This window comes from Oncorhynchus clarkii, chromosome 15, assembly GCF_045791955.1.
Source record: "Oncorhynchus clarkii lewisi isolate Uvic-CL-2024 chromosome 15, UVic_Ocla_1.0, whole genome shotgun sequence".
Lineage (NCBI taxonomy): Eukaryota > Metazoa > Chordata > Actinopteri > Salmoniformes > Salmonidae > Oncorhynchus > Oncorhynchus clarkii.
The window spans coordinates 16,177,471-16,197,724 of NC_092161.1; the positions used below are offsets into that span (position 1 = coordinate 16,177,471).

The following is a 20,254-nucleotide window of genomic DNA, read 5'->3' on the forward strand; positions in this document are numbered from 1 at the left end:
TCCCATGTTCAATGAAATAAGCAAACATTAAGCCTATTATAGGCTAACTTGCAAGCTATTTGGGCCCAACGTCAAGGTGTTTCTTCAAAGGTCAAAGATAAGTGTTTGGCTAAATGTAACCTATCAACTGGAGAGCTAAGGCCGCTGTAAATTAAAGCACTTGTCTCTTCTAACGAAGTTGATTTCAACAGCCACAATAATGATGCCTATTCATTTGAAAGACAGTGGGTGTTCTTACACATTAAAGGTAGACTTAGCAAATGACATTGCCTCTAGCAGCACCCCAGATATTGAGATGCAAGATTTCACTCACACACCATATCTGCGCAAGTGCACGTTTCACGCTTTTAGCCAAAACAGCAGAGAACAGACACCATGCGGTCTACTCTCTCGGAGACTACCTTTAGTCTTTAAGGACCTTTAAGGACTTCTCTCAACTACAGTTACGGAATATGCAGCATCAGACTTCTGGAGCTGGTACAAATACTTCACGGACAATCGAAACACGGGGGAGGGGTGTATCTGTGCATGGTCCCAAACCTGGTCCCAAGAGACCAATACTAACGAACCACCCACCTTCAGACTGCCAGCACAAATGCATGGGTGGTATTTCAACAAAGTGAAGTAACCCCTAACGCACTCTCACATGTGGTTAATAAATCCTGTTATGTACCCTCCCCAGAGAATTAGGATCAAGGTATAAAGATCCTGATTGTAGTCAGTGGTTTTAGCATGCCATACCCCCACCTCACATGAACAATAATATGTGGAGAAATATCGTTTCTTTATTCAAAGCATCAAATCTGTCTTACAAATGTGCAAAATAGCCAACGTAATTCAACTTCATATGGATAGTGTGGAAAACAAATAGTGTACCCTTAAACTAGTCACATCCCATAGTTTACACTAATGCAATGTAAACATCAAACAAAACTATGGAAGATTCCTGTGCAATTATAAAACAAGGATGGGTTTGACATACAATATGACATTTTACCGCCACACACAAGTGGCATTTGTTTGAGAAAATGTAAAATGGTGATTAACAATTAAAAAAAACAGAGCTAACAAGGCACTAGTGTGGATTCAACTCAGAACCCGCTGCTCAAATTCTTATAGTGGGTGTACAGATATGCAGTGCAGTGTTTGAGTGACGTGGCTTCCTGAATGGGTTTGTTTTACCATCATGTGGAATGAATATGAATTACAGAACATTCACTAACCCTCTTAATTTAGCTTATTGTATATGGAACGGTCATCAGGACTTTAACGTAATTAACTAAATGCAATCAGTATTATTATTTGCATATTTTAGCTCTAACCAATTAGTCCTGAGAAAGTTCACCTGGGCGTGTGTTCAGTGGGGTGCAACTTTACAGAAGGTTCAGATAGATATTATGTAGAACAAACATGCTTCTCCATCATGTAGAATAAGGATTCATGACAGCTTTATAGAAGGCATTTCTATCTGCAGTGTTCAGAACATTGCACCCTTCTAAATACAACACTGATCTTGAGCTCTGCTGTATATTTACAAACCAGCTGCAAAACCACCCAAAGATAATTTTCTTTTTTTAAATTCATCATCTGTCAATCCAAAACAGCATAATTATTCACATTTACACGAGCAGAAACCCACAGCCATTCAAATATTATTAATAAATTACATTCAAAGTATTTTCTAATTGAAAAAAAATGTATTCTAAATAAATCTAAAAACATAAAAAGTACACAAGGCACTTGTGCAAAAAGTAAAAATCTTACATTGGGATTTATTTCTATAACATCATTGGCTCATCTGCTGTGATGAGCTTGGCAATGGAAGGGGTACGCAGTGAGGCATGCTGGGACTGCATGGAATATACAGTAGTCCAGAAGAACTTCAACTTAATCACTGTAACCCCAGAACATTAAGGAAGAATAAAGTACTCCCTAACCCAACAGACAATAGAACCTCACATAAACCCAAGTCCAACAGTCGCCTCCCAGTGTTGGTGATGTTTGGGAACCATTCTCTTCCGCCACAGCGCAGGACCAACAGTTGAACTTTAAAAGTACATTCATCCACCTAGTAACACACTATCAATGGCCCTGGGACTTGTACCGTTGTTGCTCTTAGTAACACGTAGTCGGTGTGTGGGTAGTCCCTATAGCAACACCCCTACTTGGGAGAGTGAGTCCTCTGAGGCGCATCCCTGTAGCCTTTACGACCCCAGGGTTCATAGGGCGTAGTGAAATCACGACGGCGTCACTGAGGCGTTGCTGTCCTATTGGTTACAAAGTTCTGCTGAAGCACCAATAGAGAGCAGCGGAGCTGTAGAGAAAAGAGGAAGAAAACGGTCAATGACCGTCCAGATACACCTGCAGGGGTCATCTGGGAGGCTGTGACACTGACACACCAACACAACTGGTCATCTGACTCACCTGCTCCAGTAGGTTGATGGAGTCCTGTAGAACAGCTTTCAGCAGCAGAGTCTCCTCTCTGGTCCTGTGTGGAGGGGCCGGTCCGGGACTAAAGTCTGGGGCAAAACTGAGGAGACGGACAAAGACAACAGGAGAGAGAATTCCTCAACATAGCTCACGCCAACCCAACCGTCAGAGCAGTGATTACGCCAAGGAATGGAGAAGGAAAGGATGCTTCCAAGTCAGGTAAACTAAGGGGATGTGGCTGACCAAAACAATATTTAATTTGTTCAAATTAGATTAGGGTTAGGGGTTTGCTTAAGGTTAGGTTATAGATTTTGGCTAGTCGGGCTGTCAATTTTTTTATTTCACCTTTATTTAACCAGGTAGGCTAGTTGAGAACAAGTTCTCATTTACAACTGTGACCTGGCCAAGATAAAGCATAGCAGTGTGAACAGACAACAACACAGAGTTACACATGGAGTAAACAATTAACAAGTCCATAACCCAGTAGAAAAAAAGAAAAAAAAAAGAGAGTCTATATACATTGTGTGCAAAAGGCATGAGGAGGTAGGCGAATAATTAAAATTTTGCAGATTAACACTGGAGTGATAAATGATCAGATGGTCATGTGCAGGTCATGTGGGATGCTGGTCAGAGATGTCCCTTCAGTCTCTCCCACCTAAGTCTTGGAACAAGGCCTCAGCCACTCAGAGAGAAGTACTCGTAGGCTTTCACTCAGTGTGCAGCAGCCTACCTGCTCTCGGCCCTCTCCCGGAGGCGGTTCTTGGTGCTCAGGTACATGCGTGTGACCACGTCCTCCATGGCCCACAGCTTAAAGAACAGCCCCAGGTTCAGTACTGTTAGGATCAGCATACTGGGAAGAGCAAGAGAGAGGAGGCAGTAAGGTTTCTGATTATTTGAGTTCAACAAACACCTGGCTAATATACTGCAAATACACCCATGCCTAAGTACTGTTTGAGCTCATGGAGCAGAATGTACTCAGACAATAGAAAGGTTGCATGCTGATTTACGCTTTGAGTGTTGACTTACATGATGCTCATCCCAGCTACGATGGTAGAGACGTTCCACTGTGGACCCTTCATATCCATGGGATCTGACACACAACCGGAGACAGGAAGTCATTACAGGAGACACAGCTTGAATGGAAGACGGATGACTGTGCATTTTATAGGTGATCAAGTCATGTGCTTGATTACTGATTGTTTGTATTGTATATGTAATGTTATTCATGTGGGCAGAAGATGGTTGTCCAGGGCTAAATAACAGAAGAACATGTACCCGTGTTGCCCTCTCTGTGAGGATCTAGGTCAGGCCTGTACTGGTTGCTGGGGTTCAGGTGCTCCTGTAGTGTCCGACTGAATGTCCTCCTCCGCCGGTGACGCAGCCCGCCAATTGTCTTACCGTGGTCTCCGCCTCCCTGGTTCAGCTCCGCCTCCTCTTCCATCAGCTCCGATTCTGTGATGACATAGGGTGAAAGGAAAAGTCAGGTTAAATGCCTTGGAAGGGGGTGGATAAGGGGGTGGATAAATGACTAGCAGAGGTGGTAAGGGTTATGTAGAGAGGACTGCCGTGCAATCTGTGGGTGGGGGGGGTTCTAATTGACTTCTCATGAGGCGAGTTGGACTGTCAGTGCAGGGCTTTGATTCAGATCTACTCTGACGAGACTGGAGCGGGTGACGAAGACGGGTCGTCACACACACTATAGGAGAGGGGTCGTCACACACACTATAGGAGAGGGGTCGTCACACACACTATAGGAGAGGGGTCGTCACACACACTATAGGAGAGGGGTCGTCACACACTATAGGAGAGCGGGTGACGGGTCGTCGCACACTATAGGAGAGCGGGGGACGGGTCGTCGCACACTATAGGAGAGGGGGGGACGGGTCGTCGCACACTATAGGAGAGGGGGGGGACGGGTCGTCGCACACTATAGGAGAGGGGGGGACGGGTCGTCGCACACTATAGGAGAGGGGGGGACGGGTCGTCACACAGTATAGGAGAGGGGGTGACGGGTCGTCACACAGTATAGGAGAGGGGGTGACGGGTCGTCACACAGTATAGGAGAGGGGGTGACGGGTCGTCACACAGTATAGGAGAGGGGGTGACGGGTCGTCACACAGTATAGGAGAGGGGGTGACGGGTCGTCACACAGTATAGGAGAGGGGGTGACGGGTCGTCACACAGTATAGGAGAGCGGGTGACGGGTCGTCATACAGTATAGGAGAGCGGGTGACGGGTCGTTATACAGTATAGGAGAGAGGGTGACGGGTCGTTATACAGTATAGGAGAGCGGGTGACGGGTCGTTATACAGTATAGGAGAGGGGGTGACGGGTCGTTATACAGTATAGGAGAGGGGGTGACGGGTCGTTATACAGTATAGGAGAGCGGGTGACGGGTCGTTATACAGTATAGGAGAGCGGGTGACGGGTCGTTATACAGTATAGGAGAGCGGGTGACGGGTCGTTATACAGTATAGGAGAGCGGGTGATGGACAGAAACCAGTGAAGCAGCAACATACTTAAAGAGCAGGAGTTTATTATGGCCAACCCAACACACTCACAGGCAGAGACTCATTGGAGAAAGTGTAGGGTCACGCGTACACTAACAAAATCGGGAAGCAAGTACAGGGAGTGAATTTAATACACAAACAATAGAACAAAACCAAGAAACACGAGTAGCGTACAGACATGAAACAAACAATAACGCCCGAGGAAGGAACCAAAGGGAGTGATAGATATAGAGATTCTGAAAGTTGGCGTGGGAGAAAGACGAGATCTCCAAGGCTGCTACTCACCCAGGTGTCTGAAGTAGTCCTCCAGGCCGCTCCAGGAGTTCTTGGTGATAAAGGACTTGACCAGCCCCCACGGCTGCTTCTTATACTTCACATCAGTATACACCCTGAACACATCAGCTCTACAGTTGTAATTTAATCAGTTACATGGGTAATTAGTCCCCACAAACTCTCAAGTACCAAACAGTGCTGATTTTCGTTCTCTGTAATCAGGAACTGATTCAGATTGACCAATAGCTACCAGCAAGAAGAGAGAACCAACAGTACATAGGCCAGCAATATGTGGAAGTGAATGTACCTTTCCTAAAGGATATTGGTCTTCACAAAACCCACTGGGCACACACTGGTTGAATGAACCTTATTTTCACATCAGTGAAAGACGGTTGAACCGACATTGAACAGACATCGAATTGACATCTGTTCCCAGTGGGAAACATGTAAAGGCACCTTTGCACTGAACAAAGACTGACCACAATGAGAAACTCAACCCCAATACCCTAAAAGTCCTTACACTAAAGTAAACAGAGCAAATATTAAATGTCTGAAGGGTGTGTTGTCACTGCTGCTCACCTGAGTCGACACTTGTGTTTGGAGTGGCGGATGATACAGTAGAGGTTCTGAGTGTAGAAGTAGTCGTGGTACGGGACGTCGTGTGTGTAGACTTCCGCGTCGACGAGGTAGTACTGACCCTCCCTGGATTCCTTGTACAGGATCTGACAGGACAACAGAGTTACACACTCTGGAAAACACACTACACAACACACACACCCTGGAGACCTGGGCTCACCTGGTTCTCTGTGGCGGTGGAGAACTTGCCCACCAGAGGGTTGGTGATGGCGATGGTGTAGTTGAGACTCCTCTTCATGGCGCCTGACGCTTCACTCTGCCACGGGGCAAAGCTGGCATCTAAAGACAATCACACATAGGTTAACAAAACACACCTATTATTCTATTTGGTACTGCACTGAAATGGAAAGGCCTGAATTATTTCACACACACACACAACATTTGGATCAGGGATGGGCACATGCGCGCGCGCGCCCCCCCCCCCCTTTTGTAGGCCTGCGGATCAATCTCCTCCCCCCAAAAAAATACTCAGTAGTGTGTTTTCCAGAGTGTGTAACTCTATTGTCCTGTCAGATCCTGTACAAGGAATCCAGGGAGGGTCAGTACTACCTCGTCGACACGGAAGTCTACACACACGACGTCCCGTACCACGACTACTTCTACACTCAGAACCTCTACTGTATCATCCGCCACTCCAAACACAAGTGTCGACTCAGGTGAGCAGCAGTGACAACACACCCTTCAGACATTTAATATTTGCTCTGTTTACTTTAGTGTAAGGACTTTTAGGGTATTGGGGTTGAGTTTCTCATTGTGGTCAGTCTTTGTTCAGTGCAAAGGTGCGAGTCTCAACTAAATTTCGAAATTTGGTTGTGCATCAGCAGTTTCTCTTATGTCAGTCACTCATCTAGCCAAGCCAGCTAACATTTTATAGATTGGTAAGTTAGTCTAGACGATCTAAACTTTTAGCAATCATGGACAAATAACTGACTGGGTGGGCCCCCATTAAATTTTGTTAGTCACTCAGATATACACTTTAGTTTTAAATATCTCTCTGCCCCATGGCAAACTGTATAAAACTGCACATTTCTCTCCGCCCCTCCACCATTGTTTAGTAAGGCAGAGGGGCCCTCCAAACAAATGTTTACTTAGGGCCCCCAAAAGGATCTGACTGCATGTGTGAGTACTGTATGCAGATCCAGGAGACACTGTGGCCCCTCGTTGTGCACATCCCAATTTAGAAATTACAACAACTCTGGCATTCACATTCAAAAGATTGATTAGGATGGATTACTCATCACAAGCTGAGGACTGTGCCATTTAACAGGGAGTGTTGAGGACTGTGCCATTTAACAGGGAGTGTTGAGGACTGCGCCATTTAACAGGGAGTGTTGAGGACTGCGCCATTTAACAGGGAGTGTTGAGGACTGCGCCATTTAACAGGGAGTGTTGAGGACTGCGCCATTTAACAGGGAGTGTTGAGGACTGCGCCATTTAACAGGGAGTGTTGAGGACTGCGCCATTTAACAGGGAGTGTTGAGGACTGCGCCATTTAACAGGGAGTGTTGAGGACTGCGCCATAACAGGGAGTGTTGAGGACTGTGCCATAACAGGGAGTGTTGAGGACTGCGCCATTTAACAGGGAGTGTTGAGGACTGCGCCATTTAACAGGGAGTGTTGAGGACTGCGCCATTTAACAGGGAGTGTTGAGGACTGCGCCATTTAACAGGGAGTGTTGAGGACTGCGCCATTTAACAGGGAGTGTTGAGGACTGCGCCATTTAACAGGGAGTGTTGAGGACTGCGCCATTTAACAGGGAGTGTTGAGGACTGTGCCATAACAGGGAGTGTTGAGGACTGCGCCATTTAACAGGGAGTGTTGAGGACTGCGCCATTTAACAGGGAGTGTTGAGGACTGCGCCATTTAACAGGGAGTGTTGAGGACTGCGCCATTTAACAGGGAGTGTTGAGGACTGCGCCATTTAACAGGGAGTGTTGAGGACTGTGCCATAACAGGGAGTGTTGAGGACTGTGCCATAACAGGGAGTGTTGAGGACTGCGCCATTTAACAGGGAGTGTTGAGGACTGCGCCATTTAACAGGGAGTGTTGAGGACTGCGCCATTTAACAGGGAGTGTTGAGGACTGCGCCATTTAACAGGGAGTGTTGAGGACTGCGCCATTTAACAGGGAGTGTTGAGGACTGCGCCATTTAACAGGGAGTGTTGAGGACTGTGCCATTTAACAGGGAGTGTTGAGGACTGTGCCATTTAACAGGGAGTGTTGAGGACTGTGCCATAACAGGGAGTGTTGAGGACTGTGCCATAACAGGGAGTGTTGAGGACTGCGCCATTTAACAGGGAGTGTTGAGGACTGCGCCCAGGGATAACTGCGCCAGGGAGTGTTGAGGACTGCGCCATAACAGGGAGTGTTGAGGACTGCGCCATTTAACAGGGAGTGTTGAGGACTGCGCCATTTAACAGGGAGTGTTGAGGACTGCGCCATTTAACAGGGAGTGTTGAGGACTGCGCCATAACAGGGAGTGTTGAGGACTGCGCCATAACAGGGAGTGTTGAGGACTGCGCCATAACAGGGAGTGTTGAGGACTGCGCCATAACAGGGAGTGTTGAGGACTGCGCCATAACAGGGAGTGTTGAGGACTGCGCCATAACAGGGAGTGTTGAGGACTGCGCCATAACAGGGAGTGTTGAGGACTGCGCCATTTAACAGGGAGTGTTGAGGACTGCGACATTTAACAGGGAGTGTTGAGGACTGCGACATAACAGGGAGTGTTGAGGACTGCGACATAACAGGGAGTGTTGAGGACTGCGACATAACAGGGAGTGTTGAGGACTGCGACATAACAGGGAGTGTTGAGGACTGCGACATAACAGGGAGTGTTGAGGACTGCGACATAACAGGGAGTGTTGAGGACTGCGACATAACAGGGAGTGTTGAGGACTGCGACATAACAGGGAGTGTTGAGGACTGCGACATAACAGGGAGTGTTGAGGACTGCGACATAACAGGGAGTGTTGAGGACTGCGACATAACAGGGAGTGTTGAGGACTGCGACATAACAGGGAGTGTTGAGGACTGCGACATAACAGGGAGTGTTGAGGACTGCGACATAACAGGGAGTGTTGAGGACTGTGACATAACAGGGAGTGTTTAGGGTGGATGGGGTGATGACTCACTGGTGATCTTCCTGGCATTCATGAATCTTCGCATGAAGTGGGAGTCAGTAAAGAGCAGCTCAAACATCTTCTCTGCGCTGATGTTGAAGACCTTGTTCACATAGAGCCTGCCCTGCTGCTCGGAGACACACACCCTCTCCTCTATAAGAGACACCGGGAGAGGGGTTAACATGATCTGAGGAATGCCTCTGAAAACACATCTAAGATGGTGTCAATAGCATCACACAAACACATACTCTAAAGATGCATGCATTTAACAAACACATTTGGGAATAATTCTCACCCTCCTCTGCGCTCTCCTCTGCGCTCTGTTCAGAGAAGTGGTCCAGGTTAGTGTTGAGGTCCAGAGAGAGCTCTGAGCGCTTGGAGACTCTCTCCGGGGCAGAGCGGTCCAGGGATGGGTCAGGAGTGCACTGAGACGAGGTGCTGTGAGCATCATCCTGTAGGACACAAACACAATGGCAATGTCACTCTTTCTGTCACTCTGGCTATGGAAGCCTTGCTATGTACATGTATGCCATCAATGGGACTCATCCTTCATTTGCAAAACTCAGACAATGAAGAAACAATATGGAGACAGTATGCCTCTACAGAGATCACTTAATATCATCCAAGCCTTTTGTGACATTAACATGCCAGGTGTCGTACCGCATTCCTCGAATTGGCGGTGCTCTGTCCGAGAGGTGAGGGTAAGTCCTCTCCCTGGGGCGTGTTGGGCTCAAAGGAGCCCTGATCCCCTGGCTGGAGGCGCAGAGTAGAAGGCCTCTCCAGCCTCCCAGAGTCCTCTCCACCGGGCCTCATGGTCAGGCTGCCAGGGACCAGATGGGGAAACAGATTAAAGAAATGTGTTAGTCAGACAGATATAGGTGAATGCATGCTGTTCACCATGCAGCACCAGATTGATAGATAAGATAGATGAAGAGTCCTGCTAGTCCTCACCTAGTGTGTGTCTGCGTGGTTGATTCTGCTGATCCCTGTAGACTCTCCATTTCTTCATGGCTCAGGCCCAGATCATTACCATAGTGCTGCTTGACCACCAGCCACAGCTCCAGACTAGTCAATGGCTAGGAGAGAGAGAGGACAGAGGAGAGAGGGGGTTTAATTGGGAGGAACAGAGGTTGGCACACAGCAAACAGTGGGGCTTGATTAGATTTTTGGTATCATGGAAAAGCAACTGATTTTGGTGTACACAGTTTCATCATCCATCAGCTGCTTGTAGGCTATAGCTTGCAAGAGCTCAATAATCAAAATCAGGAGGATTAATTCCTCTGTCTGGCTTCCTCCAGCATAACCATTTTCTACCTGTGCATGAATCTCACATCACCTCCAGTCTTAGTTTCAACCAAACAAAACAGCCCTAACCTGCTCCACACTGATGCCACAAGATATCAAAAAGCAACTCACTGTAGATTAGCGCTTAAGAAATGCAAACAATTATATAAAGAACTGACGCAAAGACGATAGCTGCTACCTTGCGCAGTTAAATTGTAGCCTATAGCTATTGACTAATAGCTACAAAATATACTCAGCAAAAAAAGAAACGTCCCTTCTTCAGGACCCTGTCTTTCAAAGATATTTCGTAAAAATCCAAATACCTTCACAGATCTTCATTGTAAAGGGTTTAAACACTGTTTCCCATGCTTGTTCAATGACCCATAAACAATTAATGAACATGCACCTGTGGAACGGTTGTTCAGACACTAACAGCTTACAGACGGTAGGCAATTAAGGTCACAGTTATGAAAACTTAGTACACTCAAGAGGCCTTTCTACTGACTCTGAAAAAAACACCAAAGGAAAGATGCCCAGGGTCCCTGCTCATCTGCATTAATGTGCCTTAGGCATGATGCAATGAGCCATGAGGACTGCAGATGTGGCAATAAATTGCAATGTCCGTACTGTGAGACGCCTAAGACTGGGCTACAGGGAGACAGGACGGACAGCTGATCGTCCTCGCACTGGCAGACCACGTGTAGCAACACCTGCACAGGATCCGTACATCACACCTGCGGGACAGATCCCGGATGGCAAAAACTGCCCGAGTTACTCCAGGAACGCACAATCCCTCCATCAGTGCTCAGACTGTCCGCAATAGGGTGAGAGAGGCTGGACTGAGGGCTTGTAGGCCTGTTGTAAGGCAGGTCCTCACCAGACATCACCGGCAACAACATCGCCTATGTGCACAAACTCACCGTCACTGGACCAGACAGGACTGGTGAAAAAGTGCTCTTCACTGACGAGTCGCGGTTTTGTCTCACCAGGGGTGATGGTCAGATTCACGTTTATGGTTGAAGGAATGAGTGTTACACAGAGGCCTGGACTCTGGAGCGGGATCGATTTGGAGGTGGAGGTTCCTTCATAGTCTGAGGCGGTGTGTCACAGCATCATCAAACTGAGCTTGTTGTCATTGCAGGCAATCTCAACGCTGTGCATTACAGGGAATACATCCTCCTCCCTCATGTGGTACCCTTCCTGTAGGCTCATCCTGACATGACCCTCCAGCATGACAATGCCACCTGCAAGACAGGAATGTCAGTGTTCTGCCATGGCCAGCAACGAGCCCGGATCTCAATCCCATTGAGCACGTCTGGGACCTGTTGGATGAGGGTGAGGGCTAGGGCCATTCCCCCAAAAAATGTCTGGGAACTTGCAGGTGCCTTGGTGGAAGAGTGGGATAACATCTCACAGCAAGAACTGGCAAATCTGGTGCAGTCCATGAGGAGATGCACTGCAGTACTTAATGCAGCTGGTGGCCACACCAGATACTGACTTACTTTTGATTTTGACCCCTCCCTTTGTTCAGGGACACATTATTGAATTTCTGTTAGTCACATGTCTGTGGAACTTGTTCAGTTTATGTCTCAGTTGTTGAATTTTGTTATGGTCATACAAATATTTACACGTTAAGTTTGCTGAAAATATATCCAGTTGACAGTGAGAGGACGTTTATTCATTTTTTTGCTGAGTGTAGATTGTTTATGGACACTATGACAAATACAAAGTATATTTTTTAAACTATATGGAGGGAGAATAATAAGTAAATGTAGATTAGAAATGTATTTTGAGTTTGTTCAATCGTTCAAAAAAACAATTTATTAGGATTGATTTCCTACAAACAGGCACGCGGGGAACCTGCCCTGGAGGTCAGAGACCCCCCAGATAGCAGATAAAACACGTCATAAGCCATGACAAAATATGTCGAATAGCAGATAATTAGCTTTTAAAAAAATCTGAAAATAAAGTAGGTGCCCCAAGACCCCAAATCCAGCCCTGCCCATGCAACAGAATCCATTCAAGCAAGCCCCATATAGAACCAGTTTCTTCAATCCAAATTACACACACCTGATCATCATTTAGATGAATAATCAGTCACTTGTTACCAATCAAGTCAAAATAACAGTTTTAAAAGATGTTTTACTTACTTCTCGGTAGCCATTTTACTCTGCTCGGGTCTCTGGACTGAACTGTGATAACCTGTACACTGTCACAAAACAATCAGGAAGTCCTAGCGCCCTCAGCCCGACAATTGGAACACGAGCGCTCCACCCATTGATACAGAGATAGGTAACCTCGATAACAGCTCTACTGAATGCCAAAACTCTGGTTCAGTGACAACGAAAATCAGATCGGTTGATGAATAGCCTCTTTGTGGCGTAATGCGAACGACTGCCCTGAAGAATGGATAGGTAATGAAAAGACAGATCTTTCTGTCTTAAGCAAATAAACCTTCCTAGCCACACCTTGAGGGGTCATTGAACTTTACCGTCATTCGCTAACTCCCGAGTCACACTAGTGTTATTGTGGAGTTGTTTGCACAGCTTAATTCCCTTGGTCCACAGTCTTCCGGGTATTGCACTAGTTGGCCATAGAGTTTGCATTCATTCCAGGTGCTAGAATGTTTTAGCCCCACTTTGCTATCAAAAGAGCGAGTACATTATAAAATGTACTTCTATTCCCCTTGTATACTACATAATTACCAAATGTTAGGGGCATGGGGCCAGTCCGAGGAGCATGGTGTGTACTCAGGATTGATTAGATAAGAGCAGTCTGCCAGGGTAAAGTCACCAAAGCCTTGCATACTAAATAGGACTCCAGATAAGTTGCATGGAGCTATGATAACCAGATAGTGTCCATGTTGCAGGGTTATCTAGTCGTTGACTTTCTTCATGTCACTGGATCAATGCCATTCCATAGGTGATTACTGGGAACACGTTGCCTTTTAGACACAGAGCCAAGGTCAGTTTAACTTGTTGTCAAGGGTAGGATTGAGTGAGGGGAAGATGATCCTAGATCTGTGCTTAACATAACTCCTACTTATAGAAATGCCCTTGCCATAGAAATGCTTGCTGTCGAGACAACCAAAACCATGGTGACAACAATGTTGGAAGGGGGGGGGGCAGGGCAGTGTGTAACTGGGTGTGGAAAAGGCCCAGTGTTGAAAGGAGGGGACATTCTGGGTGTCCCATTTCCAGTGTTTTTGACAGCCCTCAATCCATATCCACACAATGCTCTATCTGGACAGGACAGCCGATGGTGTTTCAACATAAACAGAACCGTGGACCTGCCATAGCTAACAGTACTTTACACCCAGGGTGCATCCTGAATATGGCACAGGGCCCGGGTTAAAAGTAGTGCACTTTATAGGGAATAGGGTGCCATTTGGGATGCATGCCCCAGTGAGTGAAGTGAGGTTATATGAGGTCGCTGTCAGCTGATCTGTGCCTCACCTTGTCCATCAGTGTGTTCTGCCACATCCGGAACACTCCCTGGTAACTCTTCTCTCTGGCTGAGAATGAAGTGAAGAACAACTGTAGGGAAGAGAGACGCTTCAGTTCAAATTAAAATTCCACCCCAAAAACGGTCTGCTTTGCATATCAGCAATCAAGTTTTCAAGATATATAACTACTGAAATAAAATACAGAAATACAGCCGGTATGATGCATTTTGCATCATATGATTCCCCCCAAAAAAATATTAGTCCCAAAATGTTTTGCATGTCAAAAAATGTTGGGATATAGTAAGTACTACAATATAGTTTGTGTGTGGAGTTTTGCTTTAATATTATTGCAGTGATAACCGTCTATTGATTTGCATTGAGGATAGACAGAAGGGGTAAGTAGCATGTTATTTTGTCAGTGCTGCTGTACTCTTGATCATGAAAAGTTGCTTGATGGGTTAAACCATGAAAAGTTGCTTGATGGGTTAAACCATGAAAAGCACAGCGTCTCTTAGCTCTGGTCCAAGGCGTTAGTGCAACTGTTCAGGGATATCGAACAGAACCCAGGTGTTGTTTGAGTGACTGTACCTTCTCAGAGTCTGTGCAGATCTGAATGGCGTTGGGGATCAGCCGTGCTGTCTTCTCTCTGTACATGGCCTTGATGTCCCTCAGAGTCAAGACTATCTACGACCACAGAGCACAGTGATGTCCCTCAAGAGTCTAGGCTATCTACGACCACAGAGACGTCCCTCAGACTCTAGGCTATCTACGATTCCAGAGCACACTGATCACATCCTTAACACGACCAGAATAATGCAATATATATACATATTTACGATATATCATTTTCCAATTTAATTCATCCTCTAAACAGAAAACGGTGCCTTTATTTTTCCTTTCCCTCATGTGTGAGCTCACCTTTGTCCCCCAAAACACATTGCTATAGAAACAGAGCCAGTTCTCCGACAGGTAGAGGCGTCCCTGCAGTAGAATGTCTCTCTGGAGGGCACAGGTGTAGTCTGGGGAAAATACACGGGACGCAGCGAGAGATGGGTATACGCTTAGACACAGGTAAGGTACAGGTGTGCTGGTATATGCAGGTAAGCTCTGTATATAGGACGTCTGGTGAGAGAGGTGCCGATATGTTTGGTTTTTGAGAGATGGTGATAGGGGAGCCGTATCTGGCTTCTTTCTCTCACATACACACACAACTCACCCACGATGAGTCTCTCTGACTCAGGCAGTTCTCTGAACAGCTTCCTAAACTCCTCAACCCTCTGTTTGTAGGTGGGGGCAGGCAGGGCTTGGGGGGCGGCCAGACACTGGCCCTGAGGGTCGGATCTCGGATTAACAGGCTGCAGAAATAACATTAGAATCACATCAAAGCTCATTTGAAAACGAATTACTATACTACAGAGGTCATGCTGGCTGAACCTCTGTTGAATTCAGTATATAGAATATATTAATCTGACAATTGGTCAATATGCTCTCGCTATTCAGTAAATACAGAAAAGGCCAAGAACTGAACACTAATGCAGCTGAAAAACAGTATCACCCCACAAGCATTGTACATTGTCAGTGTTGGGGAAGCTACTCTGAAAATATCTATTTCTTCACACCAAAATAAGTTAAGCTACACTAAAGCTACCCTTATGAAAAAGTAGTTCACTACAACCAAACTACTTCCTGAGAAATTCTATTATACAAATCTGAAATGTCAGACTACAAATTGCAAGAGCAGATCTGTTTGGGGTTATACAGTGCCTTCGGAAAGTATTCAGACCCCTTGACTTTTTCCACTTTGATACAAACCTATTCCAAAATGGATTACACTTTAAAAAAAACAAAAGAGAAAAGTTTTTGAAATTTTAGCAAATGTATTAAAATCATAAACAGAAATGCCATAATTTACATAACTATTCAGACCCTTTGCTATGTGACTCGAATTTGAGCTCCGGTGCATCCTGTTTCCATTGACAATCCTTGAGATGTTTCTACAACTTGATTGGAGTCCACCTGTAGTAAATGTAATTGATTGGACATGATTTGGAAAGGCACACACCTGTCTATACAAGGTCCAACAGTTGACAGTGCATGTCAGAACAAAAACCAAGCCAAGAGGTCAAAGACAGGGTTGTATCGAGGCAGAGATCTCAGGAAGGGTACCAAAAACGTCTGCAGCATTGAAGGTCCCCAAGAACACAGTGGCCTCCATCATTCTTAAATGGAAGAAGTTTGGAACCACCAAGACTCTTCCTAGAGCTGGCCTCCCTGCCAAGCTGAGCAATCAGGGGAGAAGGGCCTTGGTCAGGGAGGTGACCAAGAACAACATAGTGACTGACAGCTCTAGAGTTCCTCTGTGGAGATGGAAGAAACTTCCAGAAGGACAACCATCTCTGCAGCACTCCACCAATCAGACCTTTATGGTAGAGTGACCAGACGGAAGCCATTCCTCAGTAAAAAGGTACATGACAGCCCGCCAAAAGGCACCTAAAGGAGTCTTAGACCATGAGAAACAAGATTCTCTGGTCTGATGAAACAAAAATTGAACTCTTTGGCCTGAATGCCAGAGGCACGTTTGGAGGAAACCTGGCACCATTCCCACAGTGAAGCATGGTGGTGAAGCATGGTGGAGGCAGCATCATGCTGTGGGGATGTTTTTCAGCAGCAGGGACTGGGAGAGTAGTCTGAATCGAGGCAAAGATGAACGAACCAAAGTACAGAGAGATCCTTGATAACCTGCTCCAGAGAGCTCAAGACCTCAGACTGGGGCGAAGGTACACCTTCCAACAGGACAACGACCCTAAGCACACAGCCAAGACAATGCAAGAGTGGCTTCAGTGGCTTCGGGACAAGTCTCTGAATGTCCTTGAGTTGTCTAGCCAGAGCCCGGACTTGAACCCGATCAAACATCTCTGGAGAGACCTGAAAATAGCTGTGCAGCAACGCTTCCCATCCAACCTGACAGCATGCGAGGATCTGTAGAGAAGAATGGGAGAAACTCCCCAAATACTAGTGTGCCAAACTTTTAGCGTCATACCCCTGAAGAGTCGAGGCTGTAATCGTTGCCAAAGGTGTTTCAACAAAGTACTGAGTAAAGGGTCTGAATTCTTATGTAAATCTGATGAGTTTTATTTGTATTACATTTCCCAACATTTCTAAAAAACTATTTTTGCTTTGTCATTATGGGGTATTGTGTGTAGATTCAGAGGGGGGGACTATTTAATCAATTTTAGAATGAGGCTAACAAAATGTGGGAAAAGTCAAGGGGTCTGAATACTTTGACAGCACTGTACATTAACAATGTGTCATTCAGCCTATTAAACACAAAAAGGTTGTTTGAAGTGAGAATTAAGCAGGCCTGATGCCCAAAAAAGGAAATTGCCTACTTCATCCACATTTATTTTGACAAAAAAAATAGTCTAGTTCCAGTACTTAGCTACACCACTACATGGAGAAACAAAGTAAAGAACCACTGAAAACACTACCTAGATTTAGATTACTAGTTGAACTACATGTATTTTATTTAACTAGGCAGGTCAGTTAAGAACTAATTCTTATTTACAATGACAGCCTACCGGGGAACAGTGGGTTAACTGCTGTGTTCAGGGGCAGAAGGACAGATTTATACCGTTTCAGCTTGAGGATTCAATCCAGCAACCTTTCGGTTACTAGTCCAACACTAACCACTAGGCTACTTGCCGCCCCGTGTAATTGTGTCACTAGTACATCAAGTCAATAGCTAATGTAATGATATGTCTACATAACACATTGGAGAATAGTCAGAATGGTCTTCTCCACTAGAGTGCAGTAACAGTTGATGGTTTGATGTGTGTATGAGTGGGGAGTAGGCGGGCTTCATGGCATATCGATCACAGGAAGCTGCTGAGGGGAGAACGGCTCATAATGGAGCAAAGGGAATGGCATCAAACACCTTGGAAACCATGGAAACCATGCGTTTGGTGTTTTTGATACCATTACACTCCAGTCATTACCACAAGCCTGTTCTCCCCAATTAAGGTGCCACCAACCTCCTGTGTATACTATGTAGGGGTAAGTGCATGATAGTCACAGACAGGTAAACAGAGGGGCTCCCTGTATCTTACCTCATGATCCTCAGAGTTCCTATACTCCCCCATGGAGGCTGTCTCGTCTGTGACATCAGTGCCCACCCCTGACCGGGACACCTGGTCCATCAGATCCACTGTTCCGCTGACTGGGTAGTAGAGACAGAGGCCTAGTAGCTTTAGCACACAAGATAATTCCAGCAGTCCATGTCAGTATAGCAGGACTACTGGACTGGACATCCTGCTGCTATAAAGGGATTTGTTTGTTCATGGCTGGTCTCCACTGAAGATGGTCAAACTTTGCAGACCATGCTAAGAGGTATGAGGATGGAATTGATATCCTATGCAGGACTCTCACTTAACCCACTTTTCTGATGAGAGAGTGAGAGCACAAAGAAAGAGGCACAACAAAACTGGTTTATCCTGCCCTGCCTGTCACCCATGAGAAACATTGTGTTCTGAATGAGAAGTGTTTTGAGATTATTTAATATCATTAGTTCTATGAATTGATACATTCTGATCACTTTGAATTCATATTTATATTCTGCGCTCTCAGGCGAACTTGTCATTTCCATTTTGTTCGCAGTGAGTTCAAAAGACTGGACATGAAGAGCAAACATTTTAGCAGTGCGAATCTCAAGTGGTTAAAAAAGATTGTATGATATCTAAACACTGCGTAAAGGGAGATGCGTCTTTGCTCGTCCACTGTGCCAAATTCCGTTGGCAATACGGGCCTACATGCCACGTTTGGGTGGTAGTCGGGACTAGGAAACTCGGAAATGTCCGATTTACTAACTGGTTGTAGTTATACACGTGCCGCGTTCAACCAGTCGGAAATGTCCGATTTTTCTTAGTTCCGACTAGCACGTGAACGTGGCAATAGTGCGTGATCGCATCAGGCCAGTTGTCAAATTCCTCATCCATCACCATAGTTGCGTTCAATACAATACAGCTAACGACTTGGAATAGCGAGTTGGATGACAGTCAAAACATTTTTCCCAGTCAGCTCTTTTTTTAAAAGTTGTTTTGAACGAGGCACATATCCGATCTCCTGTGGGATACAACATCAGTAATAAGCAGGTCAAAGACTGTGCACATTCATAACCTACCTGGAAATGACACGAGATCTTTATCTTCTGCACGGAGGCCTATGTGAGTCCGGGATGAAGCTTTGTGAAGACCCAGATTCTTGTAAGCATGTCACCACCGGCTCCGTTTGACATGTGTCATTCATGCAAAACTAACTCAGGCCTTTCCTTCGGCAATGTGCACCGGTAGGTTCCTTAAATAAATGTGTGGCGTCATAAATAGCCTATATGTGCTGCAAGCCCGTCCACCTGATAACAGGTGAGACGAGTGGACGGATGCTGCGTTCATAACCAAGTGGGAAGGTAGTATTTACCATATTCGAGTACGATGGGAAAAATCAGTTGAACGGCCATCCAACTGGTAATTACTAGTGGGAAACGAATCTCTCATCCATGAGCTCCGACTTCTTCCACATGTTGAACTCTGACGTCACCTACTAAGGAAATTACCTGGATTACAGCATTTACAGCAGTTAAATGCAACAAAATATTACTTATAAAAATCAATCTACTAATGGTTTTTGAACACAATAATTTGTTCACAAGCATGATAGCTGTTCTTTTAGTTCATGGGTAATGTTTGCCATTAGTCAATCAGCACTTCTCAACGAGTTCAACGCATGTGAATGCATCCAACTTCTATTTATGACTTCACAGCGGGTAATCACCACCTTCCCACTTGGTTATGAATGTAGCATTAACTTTTCACCTGACCCAGCCCATCGAGGAAAATACCACGAAGGAGTTGTCACCATGGTTATGCTTTGCTCATTATCATTTGCATACTTTAACTGGTGGCTGTCAAACAGGTCTAAAAAGAGCAATCATTCTTTGTTCTGTTCAAACCTCACAGATCTTGTTCTAGAGCTGCATTACCAAATCAGTTCTCTCTACTCCCATTTCAAAGAATGATAATTGGCAGCCACAGGATGCAATACATCAAGCTTTTATATTTTTAACAGGCAAATTCTGAGAATATGATTTCTTGTACCTGCCCGACCTGAGCCTTCATCACCTGCATAAGCCCCCAAAGGATTTTTTTTTTTAAAATATTATTTTTATAGGAGATCATCACACAAACAAAAAAAATTGTGCAAATTATTTTTGTTCAGTGCAGCTGTACTGCAAAAACATCACAGCTCAGTAACTAATCAAAACTATCTAGCTACATACTTTATATAATTACTGCAGTCACTGAAACTAGTCAAGGAGATGAATGTATGTGTGTAGTTTCACTAGTTGTGTCTGGCAAACACTCCTCTTCCACTAAGCACATTCAGACAAAACTAAAGGGCGGAGTGCCACAGATTCCACATAGGAATTAGAGACACATAGCAAGGCTAGTCCAACCAGCAGCACCAGAATTATTATTTTGTCACTCTCACACACCCACTCATAC

General features: G+C 45.4%; 1 protein-coding gene across 2 annotated transcripts; it reads right to left on the reverse strand.

The window, feature by feature from the left end:
- Positions 1–765: 765 nt before the first annotated feature.
- Positions 766–18,960, reverse strand: LOC139366709 (protein Aster-C-like). 2 transcript variants are annotated; one of them, XM_071104397.1, is made up of 18 exons: positions 18,877–18,960; positions 17,807–17,944; positions 14,917–15,055; positions 14,619–14,719; positions 14,289–14,384; positions 13,711–13,791; positions 9,923–10,047; positions 9,632–9,791; positions 9,267–9,423; positions 8,984–9,124; positions 6,010–6,128; positions 5,793–5,935; positions 5,226–5,329; positions 3,706–3,882; positions 3,457–3,520; positions 3,161–3,280; positions 2,425–2,530; positions 766–2,314 (listed from the first exon to the last, which is right to left on the reverse strand). In XM_071104397.1, the coding sequence occupies exons 2-18, from the start codon at positions 17,894–17,896 to the stop codon at positions 2,249–2,251; spliced, it is 1,989 nt and encodes a 662-aa protein (XP_070960498.1). In that variant the 5' UTR covers positions 17,897–17,944; positions 18,877–18,960; the 3' UTR covers positions 766–2,248. The 2 variants fall into 2 exon arrangements, with proteins under 2 accessions (XP_070960498.1, XP_070960499.1); XM_071104398.1 differs by having other exon boundaries at positions 2,108–2,314; positions 17,807–17,916; positions 18,877–18,958.
- Between the last annotated feature and the right edge of the window lie 1,294 nt (positions 18,961–20,254).